The following is a 16,343-nucleotide window of genomic DNA, read 5'->3' as shown; positions in this document are numbered from 1 at the left end:
TCAGCTGTGTTAATGAACTTGAGAAAGATGGCCAGTGCAGTGAGTTCAGTTTCGGACAAGTCTTGAGGCACCTATGGGATGTATTAATTTAAAGCCTGAAGGAGAGGACCATGCTATATATTAGCTGTGAGAGACAGTATTTATGGGGTAAATGGAATTATTACAGTAAATGTGATCAACCAGGGAGAGAGTGTAATGAGAAAAACAGACAACTGGTGACACAAGACTTCTGGGAAACACTAACATTTAAGGGATGGATGAGTAGAGGAAGAACAGCTCAAAGAAAGAATGATCAGAGCAATTAAGGAGACCTTGCAGAGTGAAAGCCAAAGGACTAGGGAGAGTCAAAAGTTGGGAGTAAGCAGCAACTTCAAATGTGGGTGTGTGGAGAGGACGCCCAGTATGATAAATGAAAAATATTCATTAGGTTAAGTAGTTAAGAATTAGTGACCTTGTGAAGCATAATTTCAATAAAGTGATAGACATGAATGTCTGATTTTTGATTGATGAGTAAATGAGAGATGAGGGAGTGGGGAAAGTAAATATGCATTACTTTTGAAGTTAAAATGTGAATTGCATAAAGACTGGGCAGAAGCTGGAGTGGTACTTGGTCTGGGAAGTGTTTTTGAGAACCAGAGATACCTGAATATGTTTATAATGTAGGACAAAGGGACTAGTAGAGAGGGAATAATTGAGGATATTGGAGAAGGGGAGGTGACTGAAGGAATAAGGTATTTATAAGCTATGATGTCACTGATACAATGGGTGGTGGTAAATTCAAACTTATCCTGTGAAGGATATCCTTTGAAGAAAGGAGGGGTGTGTGTGTGTGTGTGTGTGTATTTAAATATATTTTACTTTATTATTTATTTTTATTGTATAGTTGATTTACAATATTGTGTTAGTTTCAGGTGTACAGCAAAGTGATTTAGTTATACATAAATACATATGCATATGTGTGTGTGTGTGTATATATATATATATTCTTTTTCAGATTCTTTCCCTTTACAGTTATTACAAAATATTGAGTATAGTTCCCTGTGCTGTATAGTAGGTCCTTGTTGGTTATCTATTTTACATATAGTAGTGTGTAAATATTCTTGAATTATATATGTCTATGTATAATTTTATAGGTAAGAGGAAGAAAAGTCATGGTAGGTCATTCCTGAAGATAATATAGCACCGCCCACCCCCCAGGTTAAGTTTGAATAGTAATAGCTGAATGTCTGGTGGACAGAGATTAAGAATTTGGAGATTAAGATTAAGCTTTTAAATGGTTATTTAGGGGAATATTTGAGGATGCGAACCCCACTCAAGTGACAGGAGTGAAAAGATGATTCTGAGTATATAATAGAGGTTGGAGTCTAGAAATTTGTGGTGGCACCAATCTATGGAGGTTTGTGATTTTGCTCTAATAGTGCTTAGAAATGTAGGTGTGGAGAAAGCAGATTGCACCATTGATCTAGGATTGGGTTTTTGTTTGGAGTGGCTGTATTGGAAACTTGGGGGGTAAAAGGAAATGGAGAATGTAGATGAAAGAATAGTTAAGGTTAGTTCATATCCATATATGAGGATCAGGAAGAAAAGCTAGGTGTATGCTAAATATGCTAGAATAAAATTGAGGTTAATGTCTCTGACATTGAAGAGCAGAAATGAGGTCATGAAACTGGAAGACAGTCAGGAAGTTGTGGTCACAGAGTAGGATAATTGACATTTTTTTTATCTAGAACAATTTCAGGTGATTACAAGATCCTGCATGTGAGTGATTGAATAGAATGAATAAAGGTCCAGGAATTAAGATGATATGAATGTTGAGGCTGTACTCTTAATTCTCTATGTATTTTGTATTTCCCAGGAAATTGGCAGAAATTGGGATTGAGAGAAAGACTAAATCAGGTCTCAAGTCTTCAGTGAATGAGGTAGGGATTTATAGATGATAGCAACACAGCATAGAGGGTAGAATAAATGAATACATAATTCCCAAAGCAGCATAAACCTTCTACTTGAGGGAGAGAGTAATGGCAGTGAAGAAATCTAGAAAAAGTCAACCTCTCCTGCTTGCCCAACAGAACAGTCCTTACATATCAGAGAGGGCTGATGGGGAATCAGCATCTGTACAGAGAGCACCAAACTTCAGTTAGACTTGGAAATAGAGTGATAGTTCTAGAAAAAGCTTAGCCCTGGAACTGTGTTTCCAGAAGATTGGTAGAATGTACGGAGAGGGTTCTTAGTGGCAGGAACAGAGGATGAGAGCAGAGAGATTAGGTTGCTTTTCATCGTTTTGTGACTGAAACTTAAAGGGATGAGAAACATGTTTGAAAGTGACTGATCTTACTTTTTTTTTTTTTTTTTTTTTTTTTTTTTGCGGTACGCGGGCCTCTCACTGTTGTGGCCTCTCCCGTTGTGGAGCACAGGCTCTGGACACGCAGGCTCAGCGGCCATGGCTCATGGGCCTAGCCGCTCCGCGGCATGTGGGATCTTCCTGGACCGGGGCACGAACCCGTGTCCCCTGCATCGGCAGGCGGACTCTCAACCACTGCGCTACCAGGGAAGCCCCGATCTCACATATTTTAATATTGGCACACTTCGTTGAGGGTACCAAGGGGTTGCTGGCTCTGTCTCAGGAAGGTGGTGTGGGCTGCTATAAAGTTTGCATAAGGGCTTGTTAGGGCCTTGTTCTGGGTGGAGGCTCTCTGGCTCTCTTAGAATGATTGAGGCAGAGGCAAAGGCTGTGGATCAGATAGCTCTCAACATTAATGAGTGTTGCTCTGGATGTGGGCTCTTGCATGTGCTCTGTGTAACATGATGGTCCTTGGTGAGGTAAAGAAGAGGGATCCTTTGATGTAGTGACAGAAGAGTCCTATTGGGGTACTGAAATGATCTTTCATGAGTGTATGTGCGTTAGAGTACAGTCACTTACTTTTCTGTTCATTCAGTAAATATCTTAGAACATACAGGTCTTGGATACCTTGATGAATAAAACAGATAAAAATCTTCACCTTCTTGGAGCCTATTCTTGTGAGGGGGCAGAGGGAGGCACATAAACATGAAAAATAAGTAAATTATTTAGTGTTAGAAGATAAGTGCTATGGAAAGAAAAAATATTCAGGAGAGGGAGTATTTGGAAAGGCTGCAATTTTAAATGTAATGATCAGGGTAGGTATGATTGAGAAGGTGGCATTTGAGCAAACATTGGAAGGAGAGGGAATGAGCCATGTGACTTTGTGAGGAAGTGTGCCAGGCAGAAGAGACAATTGGTGCGAAGGCTCTGAGGTGGGCATGTGCCTGGTGTGATTAGGAATAATGAGGAGTTCCACGTGTCTGAAATGGAGTAAACAAGAGTCGTCGTAGGTGGTGAGGTCAGAGTGTTAGAGTAAGAATGTGGTTAATTGAAGGGGTATTTTGGTTAAATTCTAGTTTATTATCAGTAATATAGGTTTATATTGTTAAGTATATAGTTCTAATTATTTAATTAAATTTGCCATGTTAAAATGTAATGATTAGTAAAAAATATGTAAGACTAAGAGTTTGAGTCTTAAAATTTATTTATTATCATTTTGTTTGAGGAATAACTTTTTAAGTTCTCTATCATTAAGGTAGTAGTTTTCAATTCTTTACAGAATGATTTAGAACAAGTACTACGTCAAATTGGTGATAAGGACCAAAAGATCCAGAACCTTGAAGCCTTATTACAGAAGAGTAAAGAAAATATTTCTTTACTAGAAAAGGAAAGAGAAGACCTTTATGCAAAAATTCAGGCTGGTGAGGGAGAGACTGCTGTTCTTAACCAGTTACAAGAAAAAAACCATACATTACAAGAACAAGTAAGCTTGTCAAATGTATTCTATTTCTAAAATTTACTTTTCAAGTGTATTCTATTGCTAAAATTTACTTTTATCTCTCTAAATCTTACTAAGTGCTTTATCTAAATGATTCTTCTGTTATTTTTAGTACTTTAAAAATTATTATGTATTTCTGACAAATACTATCTTATTTACCTTAGAGGTGGGTTGCTATTGTAGTGAAAATAAGCTAATATGATTTGATGAAGGAACTCTCAGTTCATGTCCCAGGATGTAATTTATTACCTGTGATGACCATGAGCAAATCATTTCCCCTTGTTAGCTCATTTGAAAAGTATAGTTAGCTCATATTGAAAAGTTATTAATAATATATACTTGCCTCATGGCATTTTGTGATGTTTTGAAAAAAGTAAATAACAAAATATATTTATAAACTAAAACCACTAATCAAGTGTTAGTTGTTATTATGTATTGGTTAATAACCAGGCTTAGTGGTTACCTATATTTTGATATTGTATATGTGTTTGGAATAGCTAATAATAATTTTGGTAAGTTGCCTTATCGTTCTAACATCTATGTGTTAGTGTAAGTGAAACTTATAAAATTTAGCTTAATACATTTTCAAACTGTAAAGAATTTATAGTCACTTTTTGGAAGAATTGTCCAATAAGAGAATTCTAATTATCTAAATGAGAAAGTATTAAAGTATAAGTAGGTCATATCACTTTTCTAACTTGGGTGTTAGAATATAACACAAATTTTTTCCCCAAATTTCAAAGTTAGCCTAGGTTACCAGTTTTTATGAAGAATTATTTAGACTAGCTTTTATAGTTGAAAGTTGCTCAGTGTTCAGAACTCAGTGTTCAGTATGAGTTTTGATACAAATAAGAAGGCACATGATACCTAAAAGAGACTAAAGTGATGGGGGTGTATTGATAAACATAAAGATTGCTTCCAGGATTATAGAGCTGATAATTTCCCTCATATCTTAAGCTTTTAAACTACCAGCTGCATTGATTTAGTACTCTAATTTTAATGTTGACCTGAAACAAAGATGGCTTCTTTTTTTAGGCTTTTATCTTGAACACAGTGTCTGGATTTTAAAAAGGTATTGGTGGGCTTCCCTGGTGGCGCAGTGGTTAAGAACCCACCTGCCAATGTAGGGGACACGGGTCCGGGAAGATCCCACATGCCATGGAGCAGCTAAGCCTGTGCGCCACAACTACTAAGCCTGTGCTCTAGAGTCTGTGAGCTACCACTACTGAGCCGCGTGCCACAACTACTGAAGCCTGCACACCTAGAGCCCGTACTCCACAACAAGAGAAGCCACCGCAATGAGAAGCCCACGCACCACAACAAAGACCCAATGGAACCAAAAATAAATAATAAATAAATTAAAAAATATCATATTAAAAAGATATTGGCATATCCCAACGATCTGTACTGTTCTAGGGTGTGATGGCTTAGGAGTGAATGTGATTTGAACCTAATAAATTTTTTTTTTTTTTGCGGTACGCGTGCCTCTCACTGTTGTGGCCTTTCCCATTGCGGAGCACAGGCTCCGGATGCGCAGGCTCATTGGCCATGGCTCACGGGCCCAGCCGCTCCACGGCATGTGGGATCTTCCCGGACTGGGGCACGAACCTGTGTCCCCTGCATCGGCAGGCGGACTCTCAACCACTGCGCCACCAGGGAAGCCCTGAACTTAATACATTTTAAAAGGGTGTCAAATTCAAAACCAGGCAGATCCATCTCCTGACCCTAAACGTGCTTCTAAAGTAAATTGCTTGAGGAAATTGGATCCCAAAGATTACAGGATGGAAATTTTGGTTGAAGTGTGTTCGTATTCCGTTGGAGATAGAAGCCCAACTAAAAGAATTGTGGGCTGACTCACATGACAACTTGTTTTTGAAAGGGCTATTTTATCTTGAAGATTTTGAGTTTGGAGGAACTAAGGTGATTGGCAGTGGAAAGAATCAGAACACTTGAAATTCCTTAAAAGTTTATTGACTTAAATAATTTTACCAGGACTTCCCTGGTGGCACAGTGGTTAAGAGTCCACTTGCCAATGCAGGGGACATGGGTTCAAGCCCCGGTCTGGGAAGATCCCACATGCCACAGAGCAACTAAGCCCGTGTGCCACACTACTGAGCCTGCACTCTAGAGCCTGTGAGCCACAACTACTGAGCACTTGTGCCACAGCTACTGAAGCCAGCACGCCTAGAGCCCATGCTCCACAACAAGAGAAGCCACCATAATCAGAGGAGCCTGGGCACTGCAACGAAGAGTAGCTGCCGCTCACTGCAACTAGAGAAAGCCCGTGGGCAGCAACGAAGACCCAACGGAGCCAAAAATAAATAAAATAATTTTGCCTATGTTACACATAATTTAAAAAAACCCTTTACACTTAAAAAAATAAAATATACTTATGGATATAAAGAAAAAACTATAATAATGGAAATAGAAGTGGAAACTAAAAATTAGAACTTCTAGAGATTAAAAAAAAATCTGAAATGAAAATTTCACTCGATGAATATAATAGATTAAGCAAATGGAAAACAGTATCAGTGACCATTAAGACAAGGTAATTGAAACTGTCCACAATGAAGCACAGAGAGAAAAAAGGCTGGAAAAAAAATGAACAGTGCCTTAATGACCTGTGGGATAGTATCATGTAATCTAGCATACATATAATGAGTGTCAAAGAAGAGTGGGGAGGAGGAAAATATTTATAGAAATAGTGGCTGAAAAAATAGTAAATTTAATTAAAAATATGAAACCACAGATTCAAGAAACTCAATGCATTCTAACCAGAGTACCTCAAAGAAACATCAGATGAATTGGATTTCACCTAAATGATAAATGAATGCTCTTCAAAAGATACCATTACAAAAATAAAAGCCAAGACAGACTGGGAGAAAATATGTGTAGTACATATATCTGACAATTCAGAAACATCCAGGATATATAAGGAACTCTTATTACTCAATCAGATCAGTGATTGTCTGGGGCCAGAGATGAGTGGAGGGTGGGTACTGAGTGCACAGGAGCATGAGGAAACTTTTGGGGGTAATCGGAATGTTCTCTTGCTTGATTGTGGTGATGGTTAAATGAATGCATGTATTTATCAGCTCTCCTCAAACTGTACAATTGAATTGGGTGAATTTTATTACATCTAAATTATAGTTCAGTAGAGTTGGTTTTAAAAATAATAGGAATCTCTGAATTTGATGTTATTCTTATGATTTTGAGAGATTATGTTTACTTATTTTTGGAAAGATGTGAATAATGTTTCTCTAAAAAAAGTTGAGATAATCTATCATAGAGCACTTTAACATTCTCATGGTGCTTAAATTTGGGTTTCTTAGTTCTTGTTACATCGTTTGTGACCTTCATAATTAGAGTCTTGCTTATATGTAGGTAACTCAACTAACGGAGAAGCTGAAGAATCAGTCAGAAAGTCATAAACAAGCCCAGGAGAATTTGCATGACCAGGTGCAAGAGCAGAAGGCACATCTCAGAGCTGCACAAGACCGCGTCCTTTCCCTAGAATCCAGCATTAATGAATTAAGTAGTCAATTAAATGAAAGCAAGGAGAAGGTCTCCCAGCTTGATATACAGGTAATATCGAATTATGTAACTTAATATGAGTTTGCATGAATAAAACACCAATTTTAGGCCATCACATATTTTAAATCGTTTCTCTCTCCCTCCCCACCCCTGCCTTACTTATTAATGGAGAAAAAAATCGGGAATAGAAATTAAATAAAGTTTGTATTTAGACAGTTGTTGAGCTTTCCTGTTTGCCTTTCTCCCTTTCCCTCCGTATCTTTCTCTGTCTCCCAACAAATTACTCTTCCAGAAACTACCAGATCTTTTCACTTTTTTTTCATGAAGCCCTTATTGTTTCCTAAGTTCAAAGTTGTTTGATACTATTATACCATTAGATTTCTGTTACATATATTTGAATTATTTTGAATTTGATTTTTTAAAAGGTTTGGTTAAAAAAAACCTTTAGGTAATTCCCTGGTGGTCCAGTGGTCAGGACATGGCGCTTTCACTGCTGAGGGCCCAGGTTCAATCCCTGGCTGGGGAACTAAGATCCCGCAAGCCTCGAGCACGGCCAAAAAAAAAAACAAAACAAAAAACCCAACTTTGTATGGTACCATTATGTTTTTTTTGTTTGTTTGTTTTTTTTTTTGCGGTACGCGGGCCTCTCACTGTTGTGGCCTCTCCCGTTGCGGAGCACAGGCTCTGGACGTGCAGGCTCAGCGGCCATGGCTCACGGGCCCAGCCGCTCCGCGGCATGTGGGATCTTCCCGGACCGGGGCACAAACCCGTGTCCCCTGTATCGGCAGGCAGACTCAACCACTGTGCCACCAGCGAAGCGCCCATTATGTATTTTAATGTGTTTTCTTTCCGAGGTCAGTATGGAAGCCTTGCTCAGTGAGTCAGTCATGGTGTGGAAATTAAGACATATTTCTTTCTTCATTCTCATCATTGGTTTTTTATTCTATACTATAGTAGAGAAAGTTATAGAAACATTTCTAGCCTTAATTTTCTTTATTTGAGGAGAATAATTCCATCGAAAATCAGAAATGATATAATAAAATAACAAGTATACTATTAGAATTTGGAAAAAGAGGATACACATTTCTTTCTTTTAAAAATATATTTATTAGATGAGTTAAAGATAATTCAATATGTGGATGTCCAATTTTAGAGAGGGGGAAGTGTTTTGCTGTTATAGGGACATCTTTTTATCATTTATTCAAGCATTATTAGGAGTATTCTCTCCTACTCATTCCTGTTTGGGGGATTATCACATAATTATTTTTTAATGTCTAAATCTTTATGTTTTCTGCCAAAAGATTTAATTTTTTAAAATTATTTAGTGACAAAAGTAATGTACAGTCAAGCAAGGGGAAATCAAGAAGTAAATACAAATTAAATGACTTGTAAATTTTGTTACAGATTAAAGCCAAAACTGAATTATTGCTCTCAGCAGAAGCAGCAAAAACTGCTCAAAGAGCAGATCTTCAAAATCATTTGGACACAGCACAAAACGCATTACAAGATAAACAGCAGGTAGGAGAACCTGATGCAATTTCTTACCATAACCTAATGTTTTGGTAGATAAATTAACTGGAAACATGTAAAAATGATACTCAGTTTTATATAATATTGTGATTGACCTGCTTATTTTCCTTAATTTCTCCCTGAGTTCAGAACCAGTTGAGTGGTAGATGCAAGAGTCAGGCAGATGGAGATAAAAGTATCATCTTTGGGAATTCCCTGGCAGTCCAGTGGTTAGAACTTGGTACTTTTACCGTGGTGGCCCGGGTTTAATCCCTGGTTGGGGAACTACAAATTCCACAAGACAAGAGTCGTGGCAAAAAAAACAAAAACAAAAAACATCTTTTTTTTTTTTTTGCAGTACGCGGCCTCTCACTGTTGTGGCCTCTCCCGTTGCGGAGCACAGGCTCTGGACGCGCAGGCTCAGCGGCCATGGCTCACGGGCCCAGCCGCTTCATGGCATGTGGGATCTTCCCTGACCGGGGCACGAACCTGTGTCCCCTGCATCGGCAGGCGGACTCTCAACCACTGCGCCACCAGGGAAGCCCCATTTTTGCTTTTGATAAAGCTCGACTTGTGCAGCGATGGTTGAGCTGCTTAATATTGTATTTCTCCCATAATATAGACCTTGGTGTGGAGCTGAAATGTTTACTCCTAATTGTTGAATTGTTGCTTCATCCCATCAAGTGCCAATGACTGGGAAAGAGACAGATTTCCACACCTGTTTTAAGTAGGTAATCAGGCTGTGACCCAGATATACTTCCCACTTGGAAGCAGGAAAAGAGCACCATATATTCCATCTCAATAGTAAGAGTTACTCTCTTTTCTTGGGGGTAGGAGTAAGTAGGGCTGGAAAGCATACACAAGTTACTCTTCTCAACACTTCTGGTAGAATAAAAGCTTCCTCCTTTAGGGCCAAGCGCAAAATGCTGGTAGATTTTTCTTACCTTTGACCAGGTAGGAATTTTTAAAGTTTACTTTTTGCTTGAGAAGTAATACTGGTTGTTGGTCCAAACAGTTTTTAAACAATATAGTAGTGTATCAAGTTAACAAAACAAAATGATTTTCTATATTTACCCTTAACCCCAATCCATCTTTTCTCCTTATATGGAAATTTTGCTTTTAAATTTGGTATGTATCCTTCCAGACATATATAAACATTGAACAAAAATATATGTGTGTGTGTATATACACACAGATCTTTTTGTTTTATACATATACTATCATTATATATGTTCTGCAACTTGCTTTTTACTTTATATTGTTATTTACATTATTGCTAAACACATCTGGAAAGTATTTTCTAAGTATTAGGTCAGTGCCAGGAACTATAGTGGAAAAAGTATTTATAAGAATAACCACATAAAAGTTTAAAATTTACCTGCCAAAAATATTACAAAATTCTAAAGCAAGTAGCAAAAGAATAAAACATTTTCTGAAGTATGTCTGATGAAGGGTTAATATTTTTGATGTTTAAAACACTTTTACATAAGAAATTAGTGACTAAAAAAAAAGTAAATGATCAAAACTATATTAGCAAATCCTCAAGTTCATTAAGAACCAATTGCAAATTAAGACAATAATGGAATATGCCCTTATTAAGGTAGAATGTTTGTGTGTAAGTGTTTAACACTGGAAGGATTGGACATGGTGAAGAAGAACAAGCCACTTCCATACCTTGCTTGCGATAGTATACATTAGTTCAACCTTTTGATGGTGGTAGGGGAAGCTGGTTGGCAATATATTTATTTTAAGACCTTTAGGATTTTTCATATTCATTAGCTCACTTTTAGTCCTTTACCCTAAGGGAATAATCGTAGTTTTAAGCATGCTGTTAGCATATCTGCAGAAAGGTTTGTAGCAATCTAAGAATATAAAATAGGACATTTGGCTAAAAAATGGTCTGTATTGATAAAATAGAAATTTACGCAGTCATGTATAATGATATTTTAGAAAATAATGTCACAGTTTCATGATGCATTGTTATGTAAAAACAAAGGAGGTTAGGGCTTCCCTGGTGGTGCAGTGGTTGAGAGTCCGCCTGCTGACGCAGGGGACACGGGTTCGTGCCCCGGTCCGGGAAGATCCCACATGCCGTGGAGTGGCTGGGCCCGTGAGCCATGGCCACTGAGCCTGCGCGTCCGGAGACTGTGCTCCGCAACGGGAGAGGCCACAGCAGTGAGAGGCCCACGTACCGCAAAAAAACCCACAAAACAACGAAAAAAAAAAACAAAGGAGGGTACAGTAAAACAGTATGTAAAGTGACCTCCTTTATTTTAAAAGTACAAATCAAAAAATAGAAACTAACATATAGAAAAGACTAGAAGGAAAGTTATCAAAACAATAGTAATTAACTGTGGGTAGTGGATTTACTAGTAATTTTTATTTTGTTTTTTCCTGTGCAACTAGATATTCCAAATGAATTGTTCAAGTTTTATAATGTAATCCCTGTAATTAAAAAATTATATTAAAAATGGTGCTTTGAACATTGAAAACATTTAATTATAGTATAAAAGTGTTATTTTATTATTAGCCTGTTTAATATTCTGTTGTATCTTTTGGCTCCTAAAATAACTCTTCCTAGAAAAAGTTATTGAGCTCTTATGTATGTAAACGTAGTATCTCAGACTATGTACAACTTCAGTTCAGGTCCTTTATTGGTGGGTAAATATAACCTGTGATATATTATTAGACTTATCTATGGTCTTACTCAAAATAGCTTCTTAAATAAAGTTAGAGTTTTCTGCTTTAATTTGAAAAAACATTTGGGCATTACAGCAAAGTAAACCTTACCAAAGTTATCTTTAATTGTACTTTTTATAGGAGTTAAATAAGATCACTACTCAGTTGGATCAGGTCACTACAAAGTTGCAGGATAAGCAAGAACATTGCAGTCAGCTGGAAAGTCATCTTAAAGAATATAAAGAGAAATATCTCTCTTTAGAACAGAAAACTGAAGAACTGGAATGTCAAATTAAGGTTTGTATAAAGGAAACTGTAGCCATATTTTCTACTCTTGTAGCAATGGAAATTGATGACCTAGAAGGAATCAAAGATTTTAAATTTGCAAACAAATGTGAAGTTGTGATATACCAATTTAAAAAATTACTTGTAGTTTTTTCATGTCTTAATTTTGAATTCCACCTTTACTTTTAATTTCTTCACTAATGGATGGCTTTTACAAATAGCAGTTTACATATATATGGGTTGCATTGTGATGTGTAAGTGTTTTAAAGAGACAACCAACCAAGGATCTACTCTATAATTACAAGGAACTTAGTATTTTATTGTTGTGAAGTCTCTTTTGCCCTATCATTCCTGTCTCCTTCCCTCCTTATTCCAATGTAATATTCAGGTATGGTATATTTCTTCCTTTTTTTATATTTTACATTTATACCCTTTGGATTTTGTTTCTAATTTAATATTATTAAAACTATTATAATTTACATTATGATAAATTGCTTCTTTCTTTAACACAATTTCAAGTGAAAGTATTGATTTATACTAAAGAGATTAAATGACTGACTACACATATTAGAGGATTTGACCTGAGTCCTTTGTCCTTTAAATTAGAACTTCTATAAGTTAAAGAAAAATTTCTCAAGTTACTATATATGTAACTTATACCTTCACAGTCAGATGAAGCACTTCTGTACAATTATAGAATCATGGGCTATGTATATTTCTATATGTGCATCTATAGCAATATAACATGGAAGAAGAAAATTACACTTACAATTCTATTTATGGGTTCCCTTTTCTTTATGGTCAATGGTAATGGTATGATCAATTACATGATGTAATGGTTGAAAAGAACAGAAAAACTTTTTTTTTGGTCTTTTTTTTAAGATGAAAGGCATCTAATGAGAATTCTACTTGAGTATCTTTTGAAAATAGTTATTTAGGGACTTCTCTGGTGGTACAGTGGTTAAGACTCCACGCTTCCACTGCAGGGCAGGTACGGGTTTGATCGCTGGTCAAGGAACTAAGATCCCGCATGCCTCGTGGCATGCCCCCACCCCCCCCAAAAAAAAAAGATATTTAGAACCACTAGTGTCTATTGTGATCTATGACAATGTCGGATATTTAACATTTTGTAATTATTATTTTAGGAAGTATTCCACCTGTTTTATATATATATATGTGTGTGTTTGTGTATATATGTAGTTAATAGAATTAACATAGTTACATTGAATATCCAGTGTAAGTGTTGAGTAAGAGCCACAGGTACCTAAATTGGCTTATAAAATAGTATGCAAAATTTTTACAACTATACAAGAAAAGCATTGCTTATAGATGTTCAAACTATATATTTAACAGTTTGATTTTGTAAATTCATAAAAATACATACAGTTATATGTATATGTATGAGATAGAAGCCATAGTGTGAAGAATAATAATCTCTAGACCAAGAGATTAAAGAAGCAAAATCAGAAGTTTAATTGGCTTTATATTTAGGGTCAATAGGTGTTAATGAGAAGGATGACATGACAACTCCATTTTAGTTTTGAATATTTATAATTATATAACAGTGTTGTAAGCTGAATATAAAGGATTATATATTTTATTTATTTTAAAATAAATTTACTTATTTTTGGCTGCATTGGGTCTTCGTTGCTGCGTGCGGGCTTTCTCTAGTTGTGGCGAGCGGGGGCTACTCTTTGTTGTGGTGTGCGTGCTTCTCATTGTGGTGGCTTCTCTTATTGCAGAGCATGGGCTCTAGGTGTGCAAGCTCAGTAGTTGTGGCTCGTGGGCTGTAGAGCATAGGCTTAGTAGTTGTAGCGCACGGACTTAGTTGCTCCGTGGCATGTGGGATCTTCCTGGACCAGGGCTTGAACCCGTGTCCCCTGCATTGGCAGGCAGATTCTTAACTGCTGCTCTACCAGGGAAGTCCCAGAATTATTTTAAGTGGGCCCATGTGTGAACTTGTTACTTAGTTTTTTCATACTTGAGTTAATAACTTCTTTTTTTGAGTTAATAACTTTTACTCAAATAATAAATATAATTAAATTTATTCTCTTATTCAGAGTTCATTTTATTTATTTATTTATTTTTTTAATTAATTAATTTTTTTTCGTGGTACGCAGGCCTCTCACTGTTGTGGCCTCTCCCGTTGTGGAGCATAGGCTCCGGACGCACAGGCTCAGCGGCCATGGCTTACGGGCCCAGCCGCTCCGCTGCACGTGGGATCTTCCCGGACCGGGGCACGAACCCGTGTCCCCTGCATTGGCAGGCGGACTCTCAACCACTGCGCCACCAGGAAAGCCCCAGAGTTCATTTTAAAAAGTGAAAACTTAGTGACTGCCTGTCATATATAAAGCCAGCTGCTAGGTCTTCTGAAAGATTCCAAGATAAATGGCTTCTTTATTCAGTGATGGCTTCAGAATGTGTTTTTTATTATAACATAAATATTTTTGGTTATTTTTGTGTGTTATGTCAACACCAATTTGAGTGTAAATAAATGTTATAATGTTTAATAGATAGATAATCGTTGACATTAAAATGGTTTTATATTATATTTCTGCCATAGAAACTAGAAGCTGATACTCTTGAAGTTAAAGCAAACAAGGAGCAAGCTTTGCAGGATCTACAAGAGCAAAGACAGATGAACACAGATTTAGAGTTTAGAGCCACAGAATTGAGTAAACAACTTGAAAAGGAGAAAGAAACGTAAGCTAAACTACTTAAGGGAGAGGATTATAAACTAAGTTTCATAAGATTTTTATTTTGCTATCACAGTGCTTAAAGATTTATTTGATTCTATAAACTTCTGATATTAATGTGAACGAAAAATAAAGCCATCACAGTATGGTTAAATAGGAGGGCTTGTGACCAGTCACATTTCAGTAGACTTTATCTTTAAAGGCCAAATACACCACTCTGACAGTTGGCAGACTGGATCTGTGTCAGGATGATGAGGGTTTTTGACTCTCAGTAGTAAAGCTGGAAGCTGAGAGCCTGGGAAAGGTATTCAGTACCTTTCAGGGAAATGAAATAAAACCCATCAAAGTTGATGATAGTTAAATTGTTTTATACCTTCATGGTTTCATCCTTGTTTTGGGAGTGATGACAGAATGTTTTTGTTCTCACAGCTAGTAAATTGGGTCCTGATATTGTGAACTTGAGGATATACAGATGCATATTGTGCCTCAAGTGGCATTTCTTCTCTTAACATCATCGTTTCCAGTGCCTAGGTGTTTGGGGAGTACATCTGATCCTTTGTATCACCCACTGAGTGATTTGTCACCTCTGGAACCCAGTCATGTGTCTGTGAAGATGACCTTTGAGTTGGTTCTTGTTCTCTTTCCCAAGGCCCCCTATGGGCCCAGTTTTTCTTTCCATTTCTACTAAGGTTTTTAAAATTTTTGCCTTTATACTTTATGCAAACATTTCTTATGTGGGGTCCTGCATTTCTAGAGTACTACCTAAGAAAGAAGGGCTGGGTAAACACATCTGAGGTTTGACTAAACCTCACCCCTGGTCATAGGACTCAGCCCAAATAACAGGGTACAGAGCTCCGCTTTCTCAAGGGCCACCTTCACTCTGCATGCAACTCTTTCCCTCCAAATTCCATCTTATAATGTATTTTCATTACTCTGCGGTTTAATGTATTTTCAAATATCCTTTGTGATTTCTTTGATTTACGGGTTACTTAGGAGTACATTGTTTACTTTTCAAATATTTAGGACTCTTCTAGATATCTTACTGTTATTCGTTTCTAATTTAATTCCATTTTGGTAGGAGAACATACTCAGTAAAATTCAGACATTTCAAATTTTCATTTAGGGCACAGTGTATGGTTTATCTTGGTTAAGTTTCCATGTACACATATATGTGTTTTTGGGTAAAGTGTTCTATAAATATCAGTTAGGTTAAGGTGGTTGACAATGTTGTTCTAATCTTCTATATCCTTGCCAATTTTTTTCTCTGGTCATTTCTGTCAGTTTCTGAGAAAGGGGTGTTAAGGTTTCCCAGATTGTGGATTTATTTATTACTTCCTTAAGTGACTTTGAAAAATATAAACTAAGTTTTATAGTCACTATGCAAGCCTTTATTTCTTTTTTTTTGTACTAAAGAATTTTTTATTATTTTTATATCTAGAGGTTTGTCATGAAATGTAAAGCCACTAATTTAAAATATTTAATGAGATATGTCTCAAAGGGTTTTAGTGTAATAGAAGACAGGCATATTTAAAATAAAATTCTATATGTATTTGTGTGATATATATATACACATTTCAATATAAATAGGGATCTACTTTTAACTTTTTTACATAATAGAGAGCTGGTATAGATATAGATAGATATCAAAACTGACTTTTTTTTTTTTTTACATCTTTATTGGAGTATAATTGCTTTACAATGGTGTGTTAGTTTCTGCTTTATAACAAAGTGAATCAGTTATACATATACATATGTTCCCATATCTCTTCCCTCTTGCGTCTCGCTCCCTCCCACCCTCCCT

General features: G+C 36.6%; 1 protein-coding gene across 3 annotated transcripts in view; it reads left to right on the top strand.

Moving 5' to 3' along the window:
- The window catches only part of EEA1 (early endosome antigen 1), a 139,595-nt gene that overhangs the window by 95,605 nt on the left and 27,647 nt on the right, over positions 1-16,343 (top strand). For all 3 annotated transcript variants that reach the window (XM_029204740.1, XM_029204738.1, XM_029204739.1), the window contains 5 exons: positions 3,621-3,824; positions 7,224-7,424; positions 8,778-8,891; positions 11,703-11,858; positions 14,410-14,549. In XM_029204740.1, the coding sequence (XP_029060573.1) occupies positions 3,621-3,824; positions 7,224-7,424; positions 8,778-8,891; positions 11,703-11,858; positions 14,410-14,549 (815 nt within the window). The remainder of the gene's footprint in view (positions 1-3,620; positions 3,825-7,223; positions 7,425-8,777; positions 8,892-11,702; positions 11,859-14,409; positions 14,550-16,343) is intronic.

This window comes from Monodon monoceros, unplaced genomic scaffold (genome assembly GCF_005190385.1).
Source record: "Monodon monoceros isolate NGI ecotype Baffin Bay Population unplaced genomic scaffold, NGI_Narwhal_1 Super_Scaffold_6, whole genome shotgun sequence".
Classification (NCBI taxonomy): Eukaryota; Metazoa; Chordata; class Mammalia; order Artiodactyla; family Monodontidae; genus Monodon; species Monodon monoceros.
Note: the sequence above shows the minus strand (reverse complement) of the source record. Positions and strands in the feature narration are given on the sequence as shown.